The 17,242-nt window shown below is 42.8% G+C and overlaps 1 protein-coding gene across 1 annotated transcript in view; it reads left to right on the top strand.

Moving 5' to 3' along the window:
• Window positions 1–15,936, top strand: part of MSN (moesin) — a 79,258-nt gene extending 63,322 nt beyond the window's left edge. Inside the window, exons 3-13 of the mRNA XM_068962771.1 lie at window positions 848–943; window positions 2,276–2,550; window positions 3,861–3,944; window positions 4,650–4,796; window positions 6,222–6,318; window positions 8,004–8,167; window positions 10,756–10,886; window positions 11,147–11,307; window positions 12,479–12,571; window positions 12,917–13,141; window positions 13,728–15,936. Of these exons, the coding sequence (XP_068818872.1) occupies window positions 848–943; window positions 2,276–2,550; window positions 3,861–3,944; window positions 4,650–4,796; window positions 6,222–6,318; window positions 8,004–8,167; window positions 10,756–10,886; window positions 11,147–11,307; window positions 12,479–12,571; window positions 12,917–13,141; window positions 13,728–13,892 (1,638 nt within the window). The 3' untranslated portion in view covers window positions 13,893–15,936. The remainder of the gene's footprint in view (window positions 1–847; window positions 944–2,275; window positions 2,551–3,860; window positions 3,945–4,649; window positions 4,797–6,221; window positions 6,319–8,003; window positions 8,168–10,755; window positions 10,887–11,146; window positions 11,308–12,478; window positions 12,572–12,916; window positions 13,142–13,727) is intronic.
• The last annotated feature ends 1,306 nt before the right edge of the window (window positions 15,937–17,242 follow it).

Genomic DNA, 17,242 nt, shown 5'->3' with positions numbered 1-17,242 from the left:
AGCAGCCAGAACTATTTACATGCTTATGTCATGGACTGGAAAACAGACCCTGTCTATCTTTTCCTGGCTGTCTTTCCTTTCCTGCCCCCTGCTCAGCCAGAATGCCCTGTAGCTGAACATCATGGGGCCCTTCAGCTACTATACTCATTCCTACTGTCAACCTGTGTGAGTAGTAAAGGAGAATCATGACTGAGCTCTAATCAGGGCTGAAAATAAGCATCTTAGCCTCTAAGCGCAGCACAGGTTTGGGGTCTATAAATACCACAGTACATTTTTTTCTTTGGGCATTGTAAGTAGGACTTTGCCTGAAGGGTATGGGCATTATTCCTAGTTGCTAAACATAAAGAAGGAGTCCAGGAGAATACGATTCAGGAGTTCAACCAACAGTTTCTACCTTTAGCCTTTACCCTATCCTGGGAGTATGGAGCTGCATGGCATAACTGAGTGGGATGGTGTTGGCAAAAAGCACTGAATTTGAATGGGTTTGGAGACAAACAATCCTGACTCTGCTACTCACTAACTGAACCTTACTTTTATTTATCTGTAAAATGGGCCCAGTTGTAATTATATCATAGGGCTATTGTGAAAATTCAAGGAGATAATGGATATCAAGTTATTGGTATGTGGTAGTGCTTATAATTGATCTAGTCCATACCTCAGCAGAAGTATTTGGTGCAGAGAGATGTTGACATTATTTCTTAGCTACTGCCCAAGTGTATTTTATTTCCAGACCTGGGTGCCTTATATCCTTTAAAGTCAGGGACCACATGGGCACCACATATGTCTCCTCTGTGCCTGGCACAGGGTAGGCACTCAATCAATGATTGTTTTCTGTTTTGCCTTTCAGGTGGTGAAAACTATCGGCCTGAGGGAAGTTTGGTTTTTTGGCCTGCAGTACCAGGACACTAAGGGTTTCTCTACTTGGCTGAAACTCAATAAGAAGGTAATTGCTTACTCCACTGCCACATTTGGAATCCACTCTTCTACTAGACTTTGCTCAGGAGTGTAAAATGTACAAGCTGGCAAATCTAGGGCATGTAGGGCTCCATTTTTCACTGAGTGGTCTCTCAACCGCTAGATCAGAATAAGGGCAGAGCTCTTGCTGTCTCTATTTGGATTTGTAACAGTGAGAATGGCCAGTGTCCAAGGAGGATGGGACCCACTTATGGATCATAGCTATCAGTAGTTCTTCTAGAGGAGGTAACCTTTTTTTCCTTTCCAAACTCAAGGGCTTTAGGAAATTTGTTAGAGAGTCACAGACTATTGAACTGGAAAGAATCTTGAAAGTCTCATAATCTTATCTTGTCTATTTTCTTGCCTGTTAACTTATGCCTGCACCCCATAAAGATGTGTCCTTCTTTCTTAATTTTCTCAGTTGAACCCCAAGTGAGACAGTTTAAGTATAGTGAAAGTGAAGTCGCTCAGTCGTGTCTGACTCTTTGCGACTCCATGAACTGTAGTCCACCTGGCTCCTCTGTCCATGGGATTTTTTAGGCAAAAATACTGGAGTGGGTTGCCATTTCCTTCTCCAGGAGATCTTCCCAACCCAGGGATTGAGCCCAGGTCTCCCGCATTGTAGGCAGACGCTTTACTGTCTGAGCCACCAAGGTTTAAGTATAGGTCCATTCAAACTCTCCACATCCCAGCAGCATCTCTGCAGGAACATGGCAGTTCTCCAGCTCATCATCCTCAAACTGTCTGACTTTGTCCTTGGAGGTCTCCATACAGTCCTATGGCTTATTTTCCCGATTGTGTCTAGAGGGTGAGTGCCCTAGCTCTTACTGGCAGATTCTTCTTTACCCAAAGAGTGGAGACTTTTGCTGGGAAAATGTGGAACCATTAGTAGCCAATTTCAGGCTTCAAAAGACAATCTGATTTGTCCTCTTGTCTAATCAATTCCCAGACCTCAGTCATACATCCTAGTCTTTGTTGATTTATGGAGTTGGAGGAGAGTCTTAAAAGAGGAGTTTCTTAAACCTACCCTCAGAATGTAGGGGCAGTTGGATATATTGTCTGATGATGGCTTAAGGGCTTATGACTATCAGCAGGTGTTAAGTTATTATAAGAAGAAATTCCCAATAGGAGGCAATTATGGATGTGGGCTTGGGTCACCAATGAAAGTAATATGTCTCTTTTCTGAATTACCAGAATTGTTACCCAACTCTTTGTGATTATCCAAATTGATGACTTTCCAGTGTCTTCTCCCCACCCTACAGCCACTCCCCTACCCCTAAAATCTATTTTTTGAGAGCACATAACCCCTTGCTGCTCCTAGGTGACTGCCCAGGATGTGCGGAAGGAAAGCCCTCTGCTTTTCAAGTTCCGGGCCAAGTTCTACCCTGAGGATGTATCTGAAGAGTTGATCCAGGACATCACACAGAGACTATTCTTCCTGCAAGTGAAGGAGGGCATTCTCAATGATGATATTTACTGCCCACCTGAGACTGCTGTGTTGCTGGCCTCCTATGCTGTCCAGTCCAAGTATGGTGACTTCAATAAGGAAGTCCACAAGTCTGGCTACTTGGCTGGGGACAAGTTGCTGCCACAGAGGTGAGGTGGTGTCCTGGTGATCTGCCCTGGTCAGAGTGAGCTGTGGCCCAAAGCTGATTGATTCCTTTTATACAAGGGTTGCCAGATCTGTCCCTCTCCACTAAGGTCTGTCTGAAGACCATGTTATGATGCTCAGATAGACATACTTGCATATGGCACCATACTCTGTTCTTATTTCTCTGGTTCTCAAAATAAAACACTTTTTTTCCCTCCTCTGTTTGCCTATTACAGAACTTCATTACTGTGGAAACAGTTGCTTATATTGAGAACCAGAGATGAATTGCTTCTCCTTGCCCCAGTTCCAATTTATTGATCCTTTTCACTGATTTAGACTTCTTGTATCAGAGGTTCATTGGAGTGAGAAATACTTAAACCAGGGACATGGGGAGCTCAAAACAGTCTTTTAATATTGATACCCAGTATACAGAGATTTCTCCTTTTGTAAACTTCAAAACTGAACATTCTCAAATTCTAATTATTTTTATTTTAGCATCACAACACACAGAATGAATAGGGCAGGCATAATCCTTATTTCCTGGCTAAGGAAACAGAGATGCAGAGGTACTCACTCTGACCTGCTGAATCTCCCACAGCTCATTTGTGGCAACCTGGAACCCTAGTCTCTTGATTTTTTTTTTTAACCCTACTGCATCCAATCACTATTTTATATAGGCTTTTAAATTGGAAGGAAAATTATGCTTCATTCCAGTAACCTCCATCGCAGTGGAGCTATAGCAAATGTACAAATCACCTGAAGGTATTAGGGATAGTGGTTGTGCCCTGGCACTCTACATAAATCAGTCACTGCTATAATGTCTGAAATAGCATATTTAAAGCAAGCCTTGTTTATGATCTAGTAGATCTGAGAGTTATTGTTATGATATAATTACAACTGGGCCCATTTTACAGATAATAACAGTTGAACCTGTCATTTTTTTCCCTAAACCATTTGAACTCAGTTCTCACTTCCATAGCCACAGGCTATATCTTATCCCTGAGCAGTAGTCTCACAAATGCAAACTATTGGCCCCACAGAGATCTAGGAGAGAGTATGCATGCCTCCATGAGGCCAATTTCTCCTCTTAGTCTCACAAATCAGCACAGTTAATATGTTACTGCTTTGCTTGGTGACCACAGCACCTTATTGGATTTTCTGGTTAAAGGTACAAAGGAAGATATTCCCACTGTCCTTCTTGGTCACCCGTTCTGTATGTCTCATACCCCTCAGGCACTTCCCTGTGTCTAGTTAATACCTCCTGCTATAATTTCAGTCTGCTTCTGGTGTAACTAACCCCACTTTGTCTTTCCAGGGTCCTGGAGCAGCACAAGCTTAACAAGGACCAGTGGGAGGAAAGGATCCAGGTGTGGCATGAGGAGCACCGGGGCATGCTCAGGTAAGCCTACCCTAGGAACTGTGGACTCTATGCCCTTGCAAGGAGAATAAGAGTTGGTTCAGTGGGGAAGAAGCAGAGGCTAGGAACACTGGAGGATGTTGGAGAGAGACAGAAATGCAGTTTACAAGATGTAATTAGAAATGGAAGGCAAATCAGCACCATTATAAAACTGTGCTTTTTGTGGATGATGGGAGCTGATAGCCCAGATCAGGGGATCCTGAGATTCCCTCCCCTAGGGAGTTTCTGAGCCACAAGGGGCCCCTCTTCAAGAATGAAATGAGGAAGGATCTTTATGAACATGGCATACCATTTGGGAGATGTCTAATTGAAGAACGAATCTTTTCATTTTGTCATCACCATCTCATTTGGGCTCTGCTAATAATGTGCCTATGTAAAAGGCTTCTGTGATAGCTAATATGCCAGAGGTCAGCAAGAGTCAGCCTGCCTTTATTCCCCTTGGGAATCACAGACCTTAGGCTCCTATGAACATGTTTTGGTAAAAGTCATGTTTTGCTGTGTTAACCATCATCTGCTCACCTTCCATCCTCTTTTCAACCCCTTTTGGCAAGATTCTTGTCAGAAGTGGAGAGCAAGTAGGCTTTCTGTCTCCCTGGGTCTGATTCATAGGCGCCCTCCCCTTATTACTTGCCCCTTCTGTCCCCCGCGACCCCACCCCCTGCCACTGACTTCCATTCTGTTGTTTAGGGAGGATGCTGTCCTGGAGTATCTGAAGATTGCCCAGGATCTGGAGATGTATGGTGTGAACTACTTTAACATCAAGAACAAGAAAGGCTCAGAGCTATGGCTGGGGGTGGATGCCCTGGGTCTCAACATCTATGAGCAGAATGACAGGTATAGTTCAGAGCTCGCTTTTTAACTTTTTATTTTGTATTAGGGTATAACCAATTAACAAACAATGTTGTGATACTTTCAAGTGAGCAGTGAAGGGAATCAGCCATATATATACATGTATTTATTCTCCCCCAAACTCCTTTCCTATCCAGGATGCCACATAACATTGAGCAGAGCTCCATGTTCTATACAGTAGGTCCTTGTTTGTTATCCATTTCAAACATAGCAGCATGTATATGTCCATGCCAAACTCCCTAACTATCCCTCCCCCCTGTCCTTCCCCTCTAAGAACCATAAGTTCCTTTTCTAAGTCTGTGAATCTGTTTCTGTTTTGTAAGTAAGTTCATTTGTATCATTTCTTTTTAGATTCCATGTATAAAAGATATCACATGATATTGCTCAGCTTGCTTACTTTTTTGGGCTACTTTGACACCTAGGACTTGACAAAGTATGATTTTACTTCCTGGGTCCTACCTGTATCATTCTTTTTCTACCTAGATTAGAACAGCCCAGATGATCACACAACCTCCCTCAAGCCTCTGAATCTTGGCATTGACTAGACTTTCACTGTCCACTGTGGTATCTTCTGGCCACATGTAGCTGTTGAGCACTTGAAATGTGGCTGGTCTGAATTGAGATGTGCTATAAGTATAAACTACATTGAAGACTTAGTGTGAAAAAAACAATATAAAATGTCTCATTAATGCATTTTAAATATTAATTTACATCTTCATGAACATTTACATGTTCAAAATACATAATAGGATTTTGCATATACTGGTTTAAGTGAACTGTTGTTATAGTTAATTCCACTCTGTTTCTTTTTACTTACATGTGGCTACTAGAAAATTTTAAATTGCATGTGTGATAATTTATATTTCTGTTGGATAGCACTGGTTTAAAACTCACCTTGTCAGGATTTGTAATTAATCTCACTTCATATGATGATTCAGTATTTTTTGACCTATAATCTATCTTGCTAAAGGCTTATCTCACTAGCTTATTTTTTTCCCTTGGTTTTCTCTTGATGAGTATAAAGATAAATATATTATTGTTTTGTGTAACTTCTGAGTCTTGGAACTCATTATTTACTGTCCTCTTAGATTTTACAACCTTGAGTAGAAGAAATCCAGTGAAGTAAGGCTGGTGATTCTTTGAGAGATTGTTACAAGGTCCATGCCTCAACAAAAAATAAAGCAAACCTTAGTTGTTGGGACAAGGGATATGTTGATTATAGTATCAGAATGTCCTTTGTGAACTCTCAGTGCTGGCAGCTGACCTGGTGGCATATGATGATACTAGCTGAGCTGGCAATTAATCTGTCTCCTTAAGGGAGAAGTTGGTGGTGGGGAGGGCAAAGCACCAGCCCTCTATGTCCTTCTTGCCTTGCGTTTGTCCTAATGATTTTGGTATCCATTTTTACAGGCTGACTCCTAAGATAGGCTTCCCCTGGAGTGAAATCAGGAACATCTCTTTCAATGATAAGAAATTTGTCATCAAGCCCATTGACAAAAAAGCCCCGGTAAGTGACTTCTCCCACTGGCCAAGGCCTAGGTAATGGTCACACTGGCCAAGGCCTACATAATGCCAGAACTAATCATGTCATTGTATATTTCTCTCCTTTCTCTGGATTTTTGTGTATGTGGATGGGAATAGGAGGCACAAAAAGTGATTGGCAATGAAAAAGGATGTTGACACCAATAAATGGTCAGGAGGCATACTGTAACTGGTGCTACCTTGCTAACTGTGTCTCAGGAGAAGCATGGATTAGGGAGAAACACAGGCAGTCTAAGTTCTGTCTGTTAGCCACTGTTTTTTACTTCCCCAAGGCTCTGGGGTAGTACATCTTATCTTTTAAAGTCTCTAGGCTTAAAAAGTGGAAATCGTTCATGTACTTGATTTATCTCTAATTGTGGAGAAAGGAGAGAGCCAGGAGAAGTCCAGATCCAAATGTTGTTCTTTTTGTTATAACTTTGCTGCTGTCCTCTTAAGACTTTTCTCCAGAGCAATCCAAATACAAAAGAATGCTTTGAGTCCAGTCATTCCTCTAACATGATTGCCATACCTGTCACATGTAGTTGCCTGTGGCTGACAAGACTGAAAAACTGGGGATTGGGAATAAGATAGAAAACTGTGGTGAGAGTCTCCTCTTTTGATGTGCTATGTCCAGCAAGGGCCAGTGGCCATGCTGAACTAGACACTTCTCATGAGGTCTCAACCTTCTTCTAGCTTTGAGGTCTCTGAACTTTCCCTGCTAAGAGCTTTACATATATTGTCTCCTTCAACCCTCAATGATATTGTCAGGTAGGTAATGGCATTCCTGTTTTATAAGTGATGAAATTGAGTTTCAGAGGGATGGAGTGATTTGCCCAAGATCATACAGCTAAAATGGTAGAGCTGGAATTTATACCTAGGTTGTTTGACCTCTAGAGCTTGTGCTCCTTCTACTGCACCCCAAGCTATGTGAGATGGTAGCAGTTTGGGTTCAGTGGCAGAAGAGCTGGTGGTTAGCCCATCAGCTGGTGACCATGGTCCAGTGGTATTTGTAGTAACAAACTCCAGCTCACTGGATTTTCTTGTGTGTGTGTGTGTGTGTTTTAACTGCTGTTTTGCTCAACTTTCATCAGAAAGGTAAGTAACAAAGCCAGCTGAGACCAAGGGCTTATTTAAAACACAACAACCAGGATAACTGATGTTCAGGAGACTTACATATTCATGTGTATTTACAAATACATTGCCTTATTCCAAATAGGATTGAAGGGACTGGCTCTAAGATATGCTTTTAGAAGATATAGAACCACTACAGCTCACTCATACTACACTCACCAAGGTATTATCTAAAGATTATTGTACCTCTAAGAGAGTTTCCTGAGACCCAGCAGGATATTTAATTAGCAGATGAAGTCAGTTTCTGTCTTTCAACTGGATTGAGGGTATTTTAAGATGATTTTTCATAAGGAAATGTTGAAAGAAATTGTGGCTTGGTAGGAAGAGCACTAGTTTTGGAGTTAAGAAGCCTGGGTTCTAGACCTGGGTCTGCCACTAACTTGCCATCTGACCCTGGGCAAGTCACTTCACCACTCTGAGAATTGGTCTTCCCATCTGTAATATGATTGTTTCAGTGCTTTTTAACTTAGCTTTTCAGAAGGCAGAAGCCCACTTTCATCTTTCCCTCTACACTCTTTCTGACTGCTGGTTTTCTACCAGGACTTTGTTTTCTATGCTCCTCGGCTGCGGATTAACAAACGGATCTTGGCTCTGTGCATGGGGAACCATGAGCTATACATGCGCCGTCGCAAGCCTGACACCATTGAAGTACAGCAGATGAAGGCACAGGCCCGGGAGGAGAAGCACCAGAAGCAGATGGAGCGGTAGGTGGTGTGGAACTGACGTGGGGGCTGGAGCTATGACAAGGAAGCTTTTCAAAGGTGTCAAGGCTGCTAAAGGCAGGACCTGAAGTCATCCTGGCACTGGGGGAAAGGGAGCTGTACAGGGGTGACACCTCTTCCTTTAAGCCTCAGACATCCTCATCCCCAGGAATCAGGCATTTAGAACCCTAGGATTTCAGAGGTTCATAAGAGAGAGGGGCTAAAGGCAGGACATGAAGTCATCCTGGTACTGAGGGAAAGGGAGCTGTACAGGGATGACACCTTTTCCTTTAAGTCTCAGACATCCTCATCCTCAGGAATCAGGCATTTAGAACCCTAGGATTTCAGAGGTTCATAGGAGAGAGGGGCATTTCATACTTCCCTATTATCTATAGCCCTCATGCTATTGCTCTTCTAAGTGGACTCTGGGTTGCTCTGGGCTATCTGACCAGTATAGTGGTAGTAGCAAAAGGCTCCATGCACATTTAAACCTGGACTCTATAGGATCTTTTGAGTGGAATTAGACAGAGCTACCAGATTTTTCCAGCCCTTTTGCACTGTGCCCCCTTTGCTACTCAAAGTGCATCAAGGCTTAGCAGCATCAGCATCAACTTTGAAACTGTTTAGGAAGGCAGTATCTGAGACCTACTCCAAATGTGCTTATTCAAAATCTGCATTTTAAGATCCTAGTTAACCATTTCTTCAAAGAAGATGTGTAAATGGCCAGCAGGCACATGAAAATACCCTTAGTTATTAGGGAAATGCAATTTGAAACCTCAGTGAGGTACTATTTCATACTCACTAATATGGATATAATAAATGAAAACAGAAAATAACAGCTGTTGGCAAGGGTGTGGAGAGACTGAAACTCATGTTCTTCACTGTTGGGAATGTGAAATGGTTCAACTGTTTAGAAAACAACTGATGGGTCCTCAGAAAGTTAAATGTAGAATTATCGTATAACTCCACAATTCCCCTCCTAAGTATATACTGAAAAAAAAAAAAAAATTGAAAACAGATGGTCAAACATTTTGGCACAAACAGATTAAACAGATGGCACACACATGTTTGTAGCTGTGAAATACACAGTAGCCAAAAGGTGAAAACAGCCCAAATGTCCATCACTGAATGAATGGATAAACAAATTATTCAGCTATCCAATGAAATATTATTCAGTCATTAAAAAGAACAAAATACTGATACATACTATAATGTGAATGAATATCTAAAACATTATGCTAAATGAAAGAAACCAGACACAAAAGGTCCTATATTGTATTATTCCATTTATATGAAATATACAGAATAGATAAACCTACTGAGACAGATGACAGATTGATGATTGTCAAGGGCTGGAGGGAAGGGAGATGTAGAGAAATTTCTTAACACCAGGTATGAGGTTTTACTTTGGCATGATGAAATATTGTGCGTGTGTTAAATGCCACTGAATTATTTGGTTTAAATGATTAATTTTATATTATTAATATGATTATCACCTCAATAATTTATTAAAAAAAAATAAGACCCCAGGTGATTCCTGTACACATTAAGGTTTGATACCACTGGTCTAATAGATACTCTATCATAAAGAGTTTGGAATCTCAGGAAGCTTCTAATCTAGTAGGCTGGAAAATGACTCCATGTAAGAGAGGTTAGACACCAAGGTTCACATTTATTCTGGAAAAAAAAAATGGTATGAGGATCAGTTTACAGAACTGGTTCTGGCAGGAACCTGCCCTGCAGGACCTCACAGTCTAGTAGAAGAAAGGGGAAAAACAGTATATGCATAACTATTCAGGGCACAATGCTGTGTCATTCATTCACTCAATATATATTTATTGAGCAGTGAACAAAAGACAGAAATCTCTGCTCTGCTCCCATGAAGCTGTCATTCTAGTGGGATGAGACAGGGAGATCAAATAAGCATATTATAGTCTGTGATATGATAAGTACTATGGAGAAAAATAACAGGGTAGAGGGCTATGGAGAAGGATAGGGCCAACTATTTTGAGAGAAAAGACATCTAACCAAGGGAGAAAAGAAGGACTACTGGAAGAGGTGGTGAGGCAAGAAAAAGCCGATACTTAATTTAGATTTACAACAAATTTTGAGAGAAAGGAGCCTAAAACTGAACTTCACAGGGCAGAGGATTAATGCCCTAGCCATAGAGATCAACAGACTTGAAGCACAGTGTATCAGTCAAAACTTTTCTCTCTGTAACTCCATAAGGTAGACAGGGCAAGACTTACACATCTTACACATCTTACACATAGGATTACTAAGAACAAGAGCAAAGAAATAATGCAGCTAAGGTCACCCACTGGTTATTCACTGGGTAGTGGATGAGCTGGGAGTCCAGGTTGGACCTCCTGATACTGGGACAAACTGGCAGGGCTCTGAGCATACTAGCCCATGTGGGGCTATGATGTGAGTACAAGAATATAGGGAGAAGGGAGAGTGATCTTGCCTCACAAGCCCCAAGTATGTTAGATGGGTGGGGACTGAGGGATCAGGGCCAGAAGGTCTTGGGGATCCCAAGGCTTCCATGTGGCCTTGATATCCTGTTCCATTCCTTCTTTCTCCTTTCCTAGTGCTCTGCTGGAAAATGAAAAGAAGAAACGTGAGATGGCAGAAAAGGAGAAGGAGAAGATTGAACGGGAAAAGGAGGAACTGATGGAGAAGCTGAAGCAAATCGAGGAACAGACTAAGAAGGCTCAACAAGGTGAGGCTTGGAGTCATCTTGGAGACTGGATTTTCCCACAGTCTGACTCTGTGAGCTGGAAACCCTTCTGTCTGAGCTGCAGACTCGGGGCATATATTCAAGATGTGGCTAAAAGAATAGAGGAATGATGAGGCAAAGGGAAGAGTGCCTAGAGTTTTTTGCCATCTGTGCCTAGGGTGAAGCATTTCCAGGAAGGAAGTTAGGTGTCCCTTCGTAATCTCTGCACTGTTTACCACCTTTCTCCTTCCTTCTCTTCCCAGAACTGGAAGAACAGACCCGCAGGGCTCTGGAACTTGAACAGGAGCGAAAGCGTGCTGAGAGTGAGGCTGAAAAACTGGCCAAAGAGCGTCAAGAAGCTGAAGAGGCCAAGGAGGCCCTGTTGCAGGCCTCCCAGGACCAGAAGAAGACCCAGGAACAATTGGTAAAGCTACAAAATGGGATGGGATTATGGGATCTGAATTTTCTCTTCTGTCTACCTACCTGTTTGCACATCTGGCTCTTTTTAGCAGAGTACCTCTCTGAAGGCTTCCAGCAGATAGCTCCTTCAGAAGCAAGCTGAGAAGTCACTTCCCTAATCCTTACTTTTATTCTTTTTCTTAGCAAGTGGGGACTTGAGCTGATGACCTGACAAAGTAGAGAGGGAGGAAAGAAGGGATTCACACCTGATTGACTAGCTATGTGTGTTACAAACTATACGATCAACTTTTCACTTTTCCTGACTTTCCTATTTCCTCTTCCTAATAATCCTATGGGGTTAACCCATGTGGGATAATATGCCCAGGTAATGAAATTAGGGCTCAGAGAGGTTGAAGAGACTTGTATAGGTCACACAATTGTGACTAAGAATGAGAAGTCATTTCTGACTCTCTTTTAAGGGTTTCCTCCCTAAAATCATGTGTAAAGTTGTGTCTATACATTATTTATAGGGGAGGAGGGTGAGCATCTGTACTTTCATCATGATTTCCAAGGGTTCTATAACTCAGAATTTAAGAACCTGTGGCCCAAATTCCTTAACATATGCTTTTACCCTGTACTGTTTGGAGTGGGAGTACAGGAAACTAAAACCTAATTTTCGGGGGAAAATGTCCTCTGGGAGATTTGTCCAAGATGTGAGGGTATGCATAAGCTTTATTTCCTTGGTCATATCACTCTGTGACACTTAAGTGTCATTCCTGTACTTGTCCTGAGAAGATCTTAGTGGAGGCCTGAGCATTGTAGGATAACAGGAAAGGGTCTGCCACTTCAGGCAGTGACACAATGACCTCCAAAGCTTTACTGAGGCCCTAACTCTGCAGTGGGAGAGAGAAGAGAGGGAAGAGAGTGACATAAAGAAGAACCAGAAGTGACACGTTGTTTGCTTTCAAGTCTATAGTCTAGTTGAGGCAGGGAGTTAATAGGGTGCTATAGTAGATCTGAGAATGAGAGTGTTCCCTCTGGGCTTCCTGGAGGAGGTGTGGTAAAAAAAGTCTCCATAGCAGCATGCAAGTGAAACAGAAACTTCCATGTTAGTTCTCAGAGGATCTGGGGTTAAAGAAACTTGGGCCCTAGGGACCAGAAGGCCCACTTCTCATAAGCTTCCAATTGATCCATAGGCCTTGGAAATGGCAGAGCTGACAGCTCGGATCTCCCAGCTGGAGATGGCCCGACAAAAGAAGGAGAGTGAGGCTGTGGAATGGCAGCAGAAGGTAAGACATAATGCCCAGGGCTAAGCAGTGTGGGATGGGATATCATGCATAAGTTCTTGGATTCCTTAGGTTTGGGTTTTGTCACTTTTCCATCCTTCCTTGACAGTGTGTATCATGGGAGGAGCTCAAGGCTCTCTCAAATACTTCCCAGAATTCTCCAGTACCCCTAGGGAATTTGGTACAATTACTCCTGTTATACAGCTGAAGGAACTCAGGATCAGTCAGGCAAAGTGGCTTGAACTACCTGGTGCCTGCTGTCTTCTGGGCCATTCTAGGCCCATGTAGGGATGCTGTAAGTTAATCTGGTTTGGCTGCCAGCCCTTTCATTCCTCTGTTACTGAACAGGCTCAGATGGTACAAGAAGACTTGGAGAAGACCCGTGCAGAGCTGAAGACTGCCATGAGCACGCCTCATGTGGCAGAGCCTGCTGAAAATGAGCAGGATGAGCAGGATGAGAACGGGGCAGAGGCCAGCGCTGAACTGAGAGCTGATGCCATGGCCAAGGATCGCAGTGAGGAGGAACGTACCACTGAGGCGGAAAAGAATGAGCGTGTGCAGAAGCACCTGAAGGTATCCAAGCAGACCCAAAGGGTCATGGAGATCATGTGTATTGACTTAGTAGCCATGGCCTTCCCTATATCATTGGGGTAGGAGAGAAGGAGAAGAACCTGTCTCAGTGCTGTGTGGGAGCTTGAGCATTTCTCAATGAGGGCTTTAATGGAGGGATCTCTCACTTATAAATCAGACTCTGAACTACCTGTTCCCCCTCCTTTTTTTTTCACTCTGTCCTCCATTCATATTCCATTTACCTCTTATATTCAGAAAATATTTAGTTGACACAATTCCTACCTAAATCTTTGATGTATAGCTCTACTCGCAGAGAATACCTGTCATCAATTGATCCACTCAGTTGGTGTCTTTTGTTTTATTCTTGCTCCACTGAAATTCTAATAGGGCTGGAAATGGCTCTCAAAAAAATATGTATGTGTGTGTGTTTGTGTGTATAAAGGGTGGGGGCAGCAGGAGTGGAGTGGGAGGGGAGAGAGAAAGGTGAAGGAGAGGGTGGGACAGGATAAATCAGGAAATACATTTGGTTAATAAGGGGAGGTAAAATTAGAGGAAGCCATTAACCCTTTATCCCCTTACACCTTCACAGGCCCTCAAATCAGAGCTGGCCAATGCCCGTGATGAGTCCAAGAAGACTGCTAATGACATGATTCATGCTGAGAACATGCGACTGGGTCGAGACAAATACAAGACCCTGCGCCAGATCCGGCAGGGCAATACTAAGCAGCGCATTGATGAGTTTGAGTCTATGTAAAGGGCACCTAGCCCCTAGGGACCCCCTCCCTTCTTCCTTGCTCTCACACTCTTATACTCTTGCCTAACTCACACTGTGCTGGAGCCATTAACTAAAGTAGTCCTGGAGTCACGCCAAGCATTCAGTGCAGCCATGGGACCAAACCTAGCCCCTCAATCCTTACTCACTTCCCTAGGCAGAGAGATGGCCACTATGGTGCCAATGAGATCCTCTTTTTCCTCTGTCCTGGGTGATCTGGCTTGCTAGAAGAGAACACTTTCTCAGCTCAGAGGCGCTTCCCACTTGGTTTGGGAAATACTCTCATATTTAATGCTGCTCTGCAAGAGTCAAGTATGGAGTATGTTGAAAACTGGCCCTCACCCCTGCCCTACCACAGCCTTCATCTTCATGGTCTTGTGATTTGCAGAATTGAAGCATCACAGATTTAGAGATGAAGGCAGGGCCCTGGCTACATGCTCTAGAGTGTCAACTGCCCTAGGATTAGGCCTCCTAATGTCCATTCCTTCTAGAGTTACTTATGTTTTGTAATGATTGGAGGCTAAAAAGATGTTCAGTCATTCTTCTCTCTACCTTCCAGATTGGGCCTGTTACAAATTCAGTCCCAATAAGCCTTGTCCCTGAGTTCAGACACTCATTTTTCTCTTCAGGGTGATATGGGGGAGAATATGCCTTCAAGAGGCTTCCCCAACATCCTGCAAGGGTGTTAGCCCTTCTGTTCAGACATGATTGGGTAAAGAATATGCCTCTATGTTTTATGGGAGCCTAGGCTTATTTCAGGTGAGCTCTATGGGCAGATATATCCCTTACTTATTATTCTGTGTTCCTCTTCCCTTCTTGGGACCTGCCCTTCCCCACTCTAATCCACAAATCCCCTCAGGTAGAACAATAGGGATGATTATTCCCAAACCCAGCCAGCCACATCTAGGACTCTTGCCAAGGGGAGGAAATATTCACATGTGGCTTCAGTATTTTCACCTCCAGGGGTCCCAAACCACTTCTCCCTTCAGGGCTAGTTGGGCCACAACTTCTGCTTCAGAGTCATTAAGGCCTTGGTTTCATGAGTCCTGGATCTTGATGTCAGTTGGCTCAATTGGTGAATGTGTGGAAGAAGCCAAGTGTGGTGAGAGAAGCTCGTGGCCCAGATCCTACAGTTTACTTGAGCCCTACCAAGTGCCTAACAGCCCCTTCCCATCGCCCCTCTCTAAGGTGATGATTGGGTCCTGCCTCTGTTTAATAAGCCTTTAACCCAGATCTTGCCACCAGCTGTGCTATCCCTTGGAACTGTAAACAAGAGAGCTGTTAGGGGCTCTGGTCTGGTCCCTTTCACGCCGCCACCTCTTTCTCTCAACCCAGGAGCAGCATCCTCTTCCTCTCTGTCTCACGTGTGCTTTTTTTCTTTCTACAAGTGTTATATATTTTAGCAGCATCTAACTCAACATTGATTTCTGCATTTCTTGCTAATGCACCCTTAGAAGATACTAGTCTTGGGACAGCATCATTTTGGCCTCATTCCTTTACCACCCCTACACCTAAGAAGCATATTTTGCTAGAAAAATTAATGTAAGAAGCTTTCAGTATTCGTGATATCATTTGTCACTGTAGGTCATACAATCCTTTTTTAAAGTACTTGGTATTTGGTTTTATTGTTCCCTTTTTTTCCTGCTTTCTTCTCAAAGTTCATTCCCCAAAGGGACTCTACTGTACTTCCATGCAGTGCCCCTAGCCCAGAGTCCATGGCTTTGATCCCTCCATCCCCTTGTCTTCTGCTTGACCTCGGGAAATCGTATGTGCATTGCTGTGTATTATATTGACACTCTCTTGGTGATGTGCCCTATATTTGCTAAATTCAAACCTGGAATTATGGGGCAATCCAGCTGCCTTAAAGATAGTATACCACCCCACCACCACCCCCCTCCCCACCGGGGGAAGCTGGGGAGAAAGATTAGATTTTATATTCAGGGGTTTTTTTTGTGCATCTTTTGGGGTTTTTTAAAAATTTGTTTTTGGAGGGGTTTATGCTTAACCCATGTTCTATTTCAGTGCCAATAAAATTTAGGAAGACTTCACTATGACTTAATCTTTCTTTATGGTATCAGTGGATGACTGTAAGATACTTTAATGTAATTTCCACTCTGTGAACCACTTTTCTATCCCTGGTCACTTTCATTCTCACTTCAGTCCTATTGGGAATGTGTATGACTATCCATCCTCATTTTATAGAGGAAGGAATGAACTTGAAAAAAATAGAAGAGTAGAATAACTACCCAAGGATACAGGGCTGCATGAATTAATAGTCTGTGTCCTTTCCATAGTCCTAGGCCAATTTTTCCTATGTAGATGGGCCCTGCATTGACCATGTGATGCTCTTGGGTTTGTTTGGCCCTGGGTCTGCTTGTAAGGAGTGGTTTATATCTCTGGACTCCTCCTGGGATGGTCAGGCCCTTTCCTGCCTCCTTGTCAGGAATGCCTCCAAGCTTGCCCACCTCCTACTACCCTCACTTCTTGTAGTGTCAGTGAAGGTCAGAGAAATTACCTTGAGTTGAACCCTGTTGCAGAAGATAGTGGGAAGTGGAGTATGAAGTGAGAATGGAGGATATATGTATGTACAAAAGCTGTTGGGCAGTACTTTGTGGTTTATAAAACATGTCAATTTTGTAACCTTGCTATGGTTGTCCTAGTTTTACAAATGAGGAAACTGAGACTCAGATAAGCCTTCTAGGTTGTCTTGGACCTGGCATACTCACACTAGCTCCCTTCTTGGTGAGCCAACATGTGCAAGGAAAAGCAAGTTATGTATTCTGTGAACTTTAAATCCTTACAACAACCCTTTGAGGCAATGGCTCTCAAACTTGTCTGCATATTAGAATCTTAAAGATTTCAAAGCCTAGACCACTTTCTCAGATCAAATTATAAATTCTAATAGTGGGAAATGCTCTGAGAATATACTGTTTTATCCTATTTTACAGATAAAGAAATGGAGGCCCAATAAAATGAGTTAATTTCTCAAAGGTTTCAGATAGAAGTAATAGAGCCAGGATATGAACATAGGCAATCTAGTTCATGAGCCTGTGCTCTTAATCACTACACTGTATCTTTTCCCTGATATTTCCACCAAGGACCTGAGGAAGGACAGACATGCACTGGGAAGAGGAAATACATTTGATTCTCTGTATCTATGGAATCTACATCCTCTGATTCAATCAACTGTGGATTGAAAATATTTGAAACAATTCTGGAAAGTTCCAAAAAGCTAACCTTCAATTTGCTGCATCTTGGCAACTATTTACATAGCATTTACATTGTATTAAGTATTATAAATAATCTAGAGATGATTTAAACTATACAGGAGG

Source organism: Capricornis sumatraensis, chromosome X, assembly GCF_032405125.1.
Source record: "Capricornis sumatraensis isolate serow.1 chromosome X, serow.2, whole genome shotgun sequence".
Taxonomy (NCBI): domain Eukaryota; kingdom Metazoa; phylum Chordata; class Mammalia; order Artiodactyla; family Bovidae; genus Capricornis; species Capricornis sumatraensis.
This window is presented reverse-complemented; position numbering and strand designations above follow the sequence as displayed.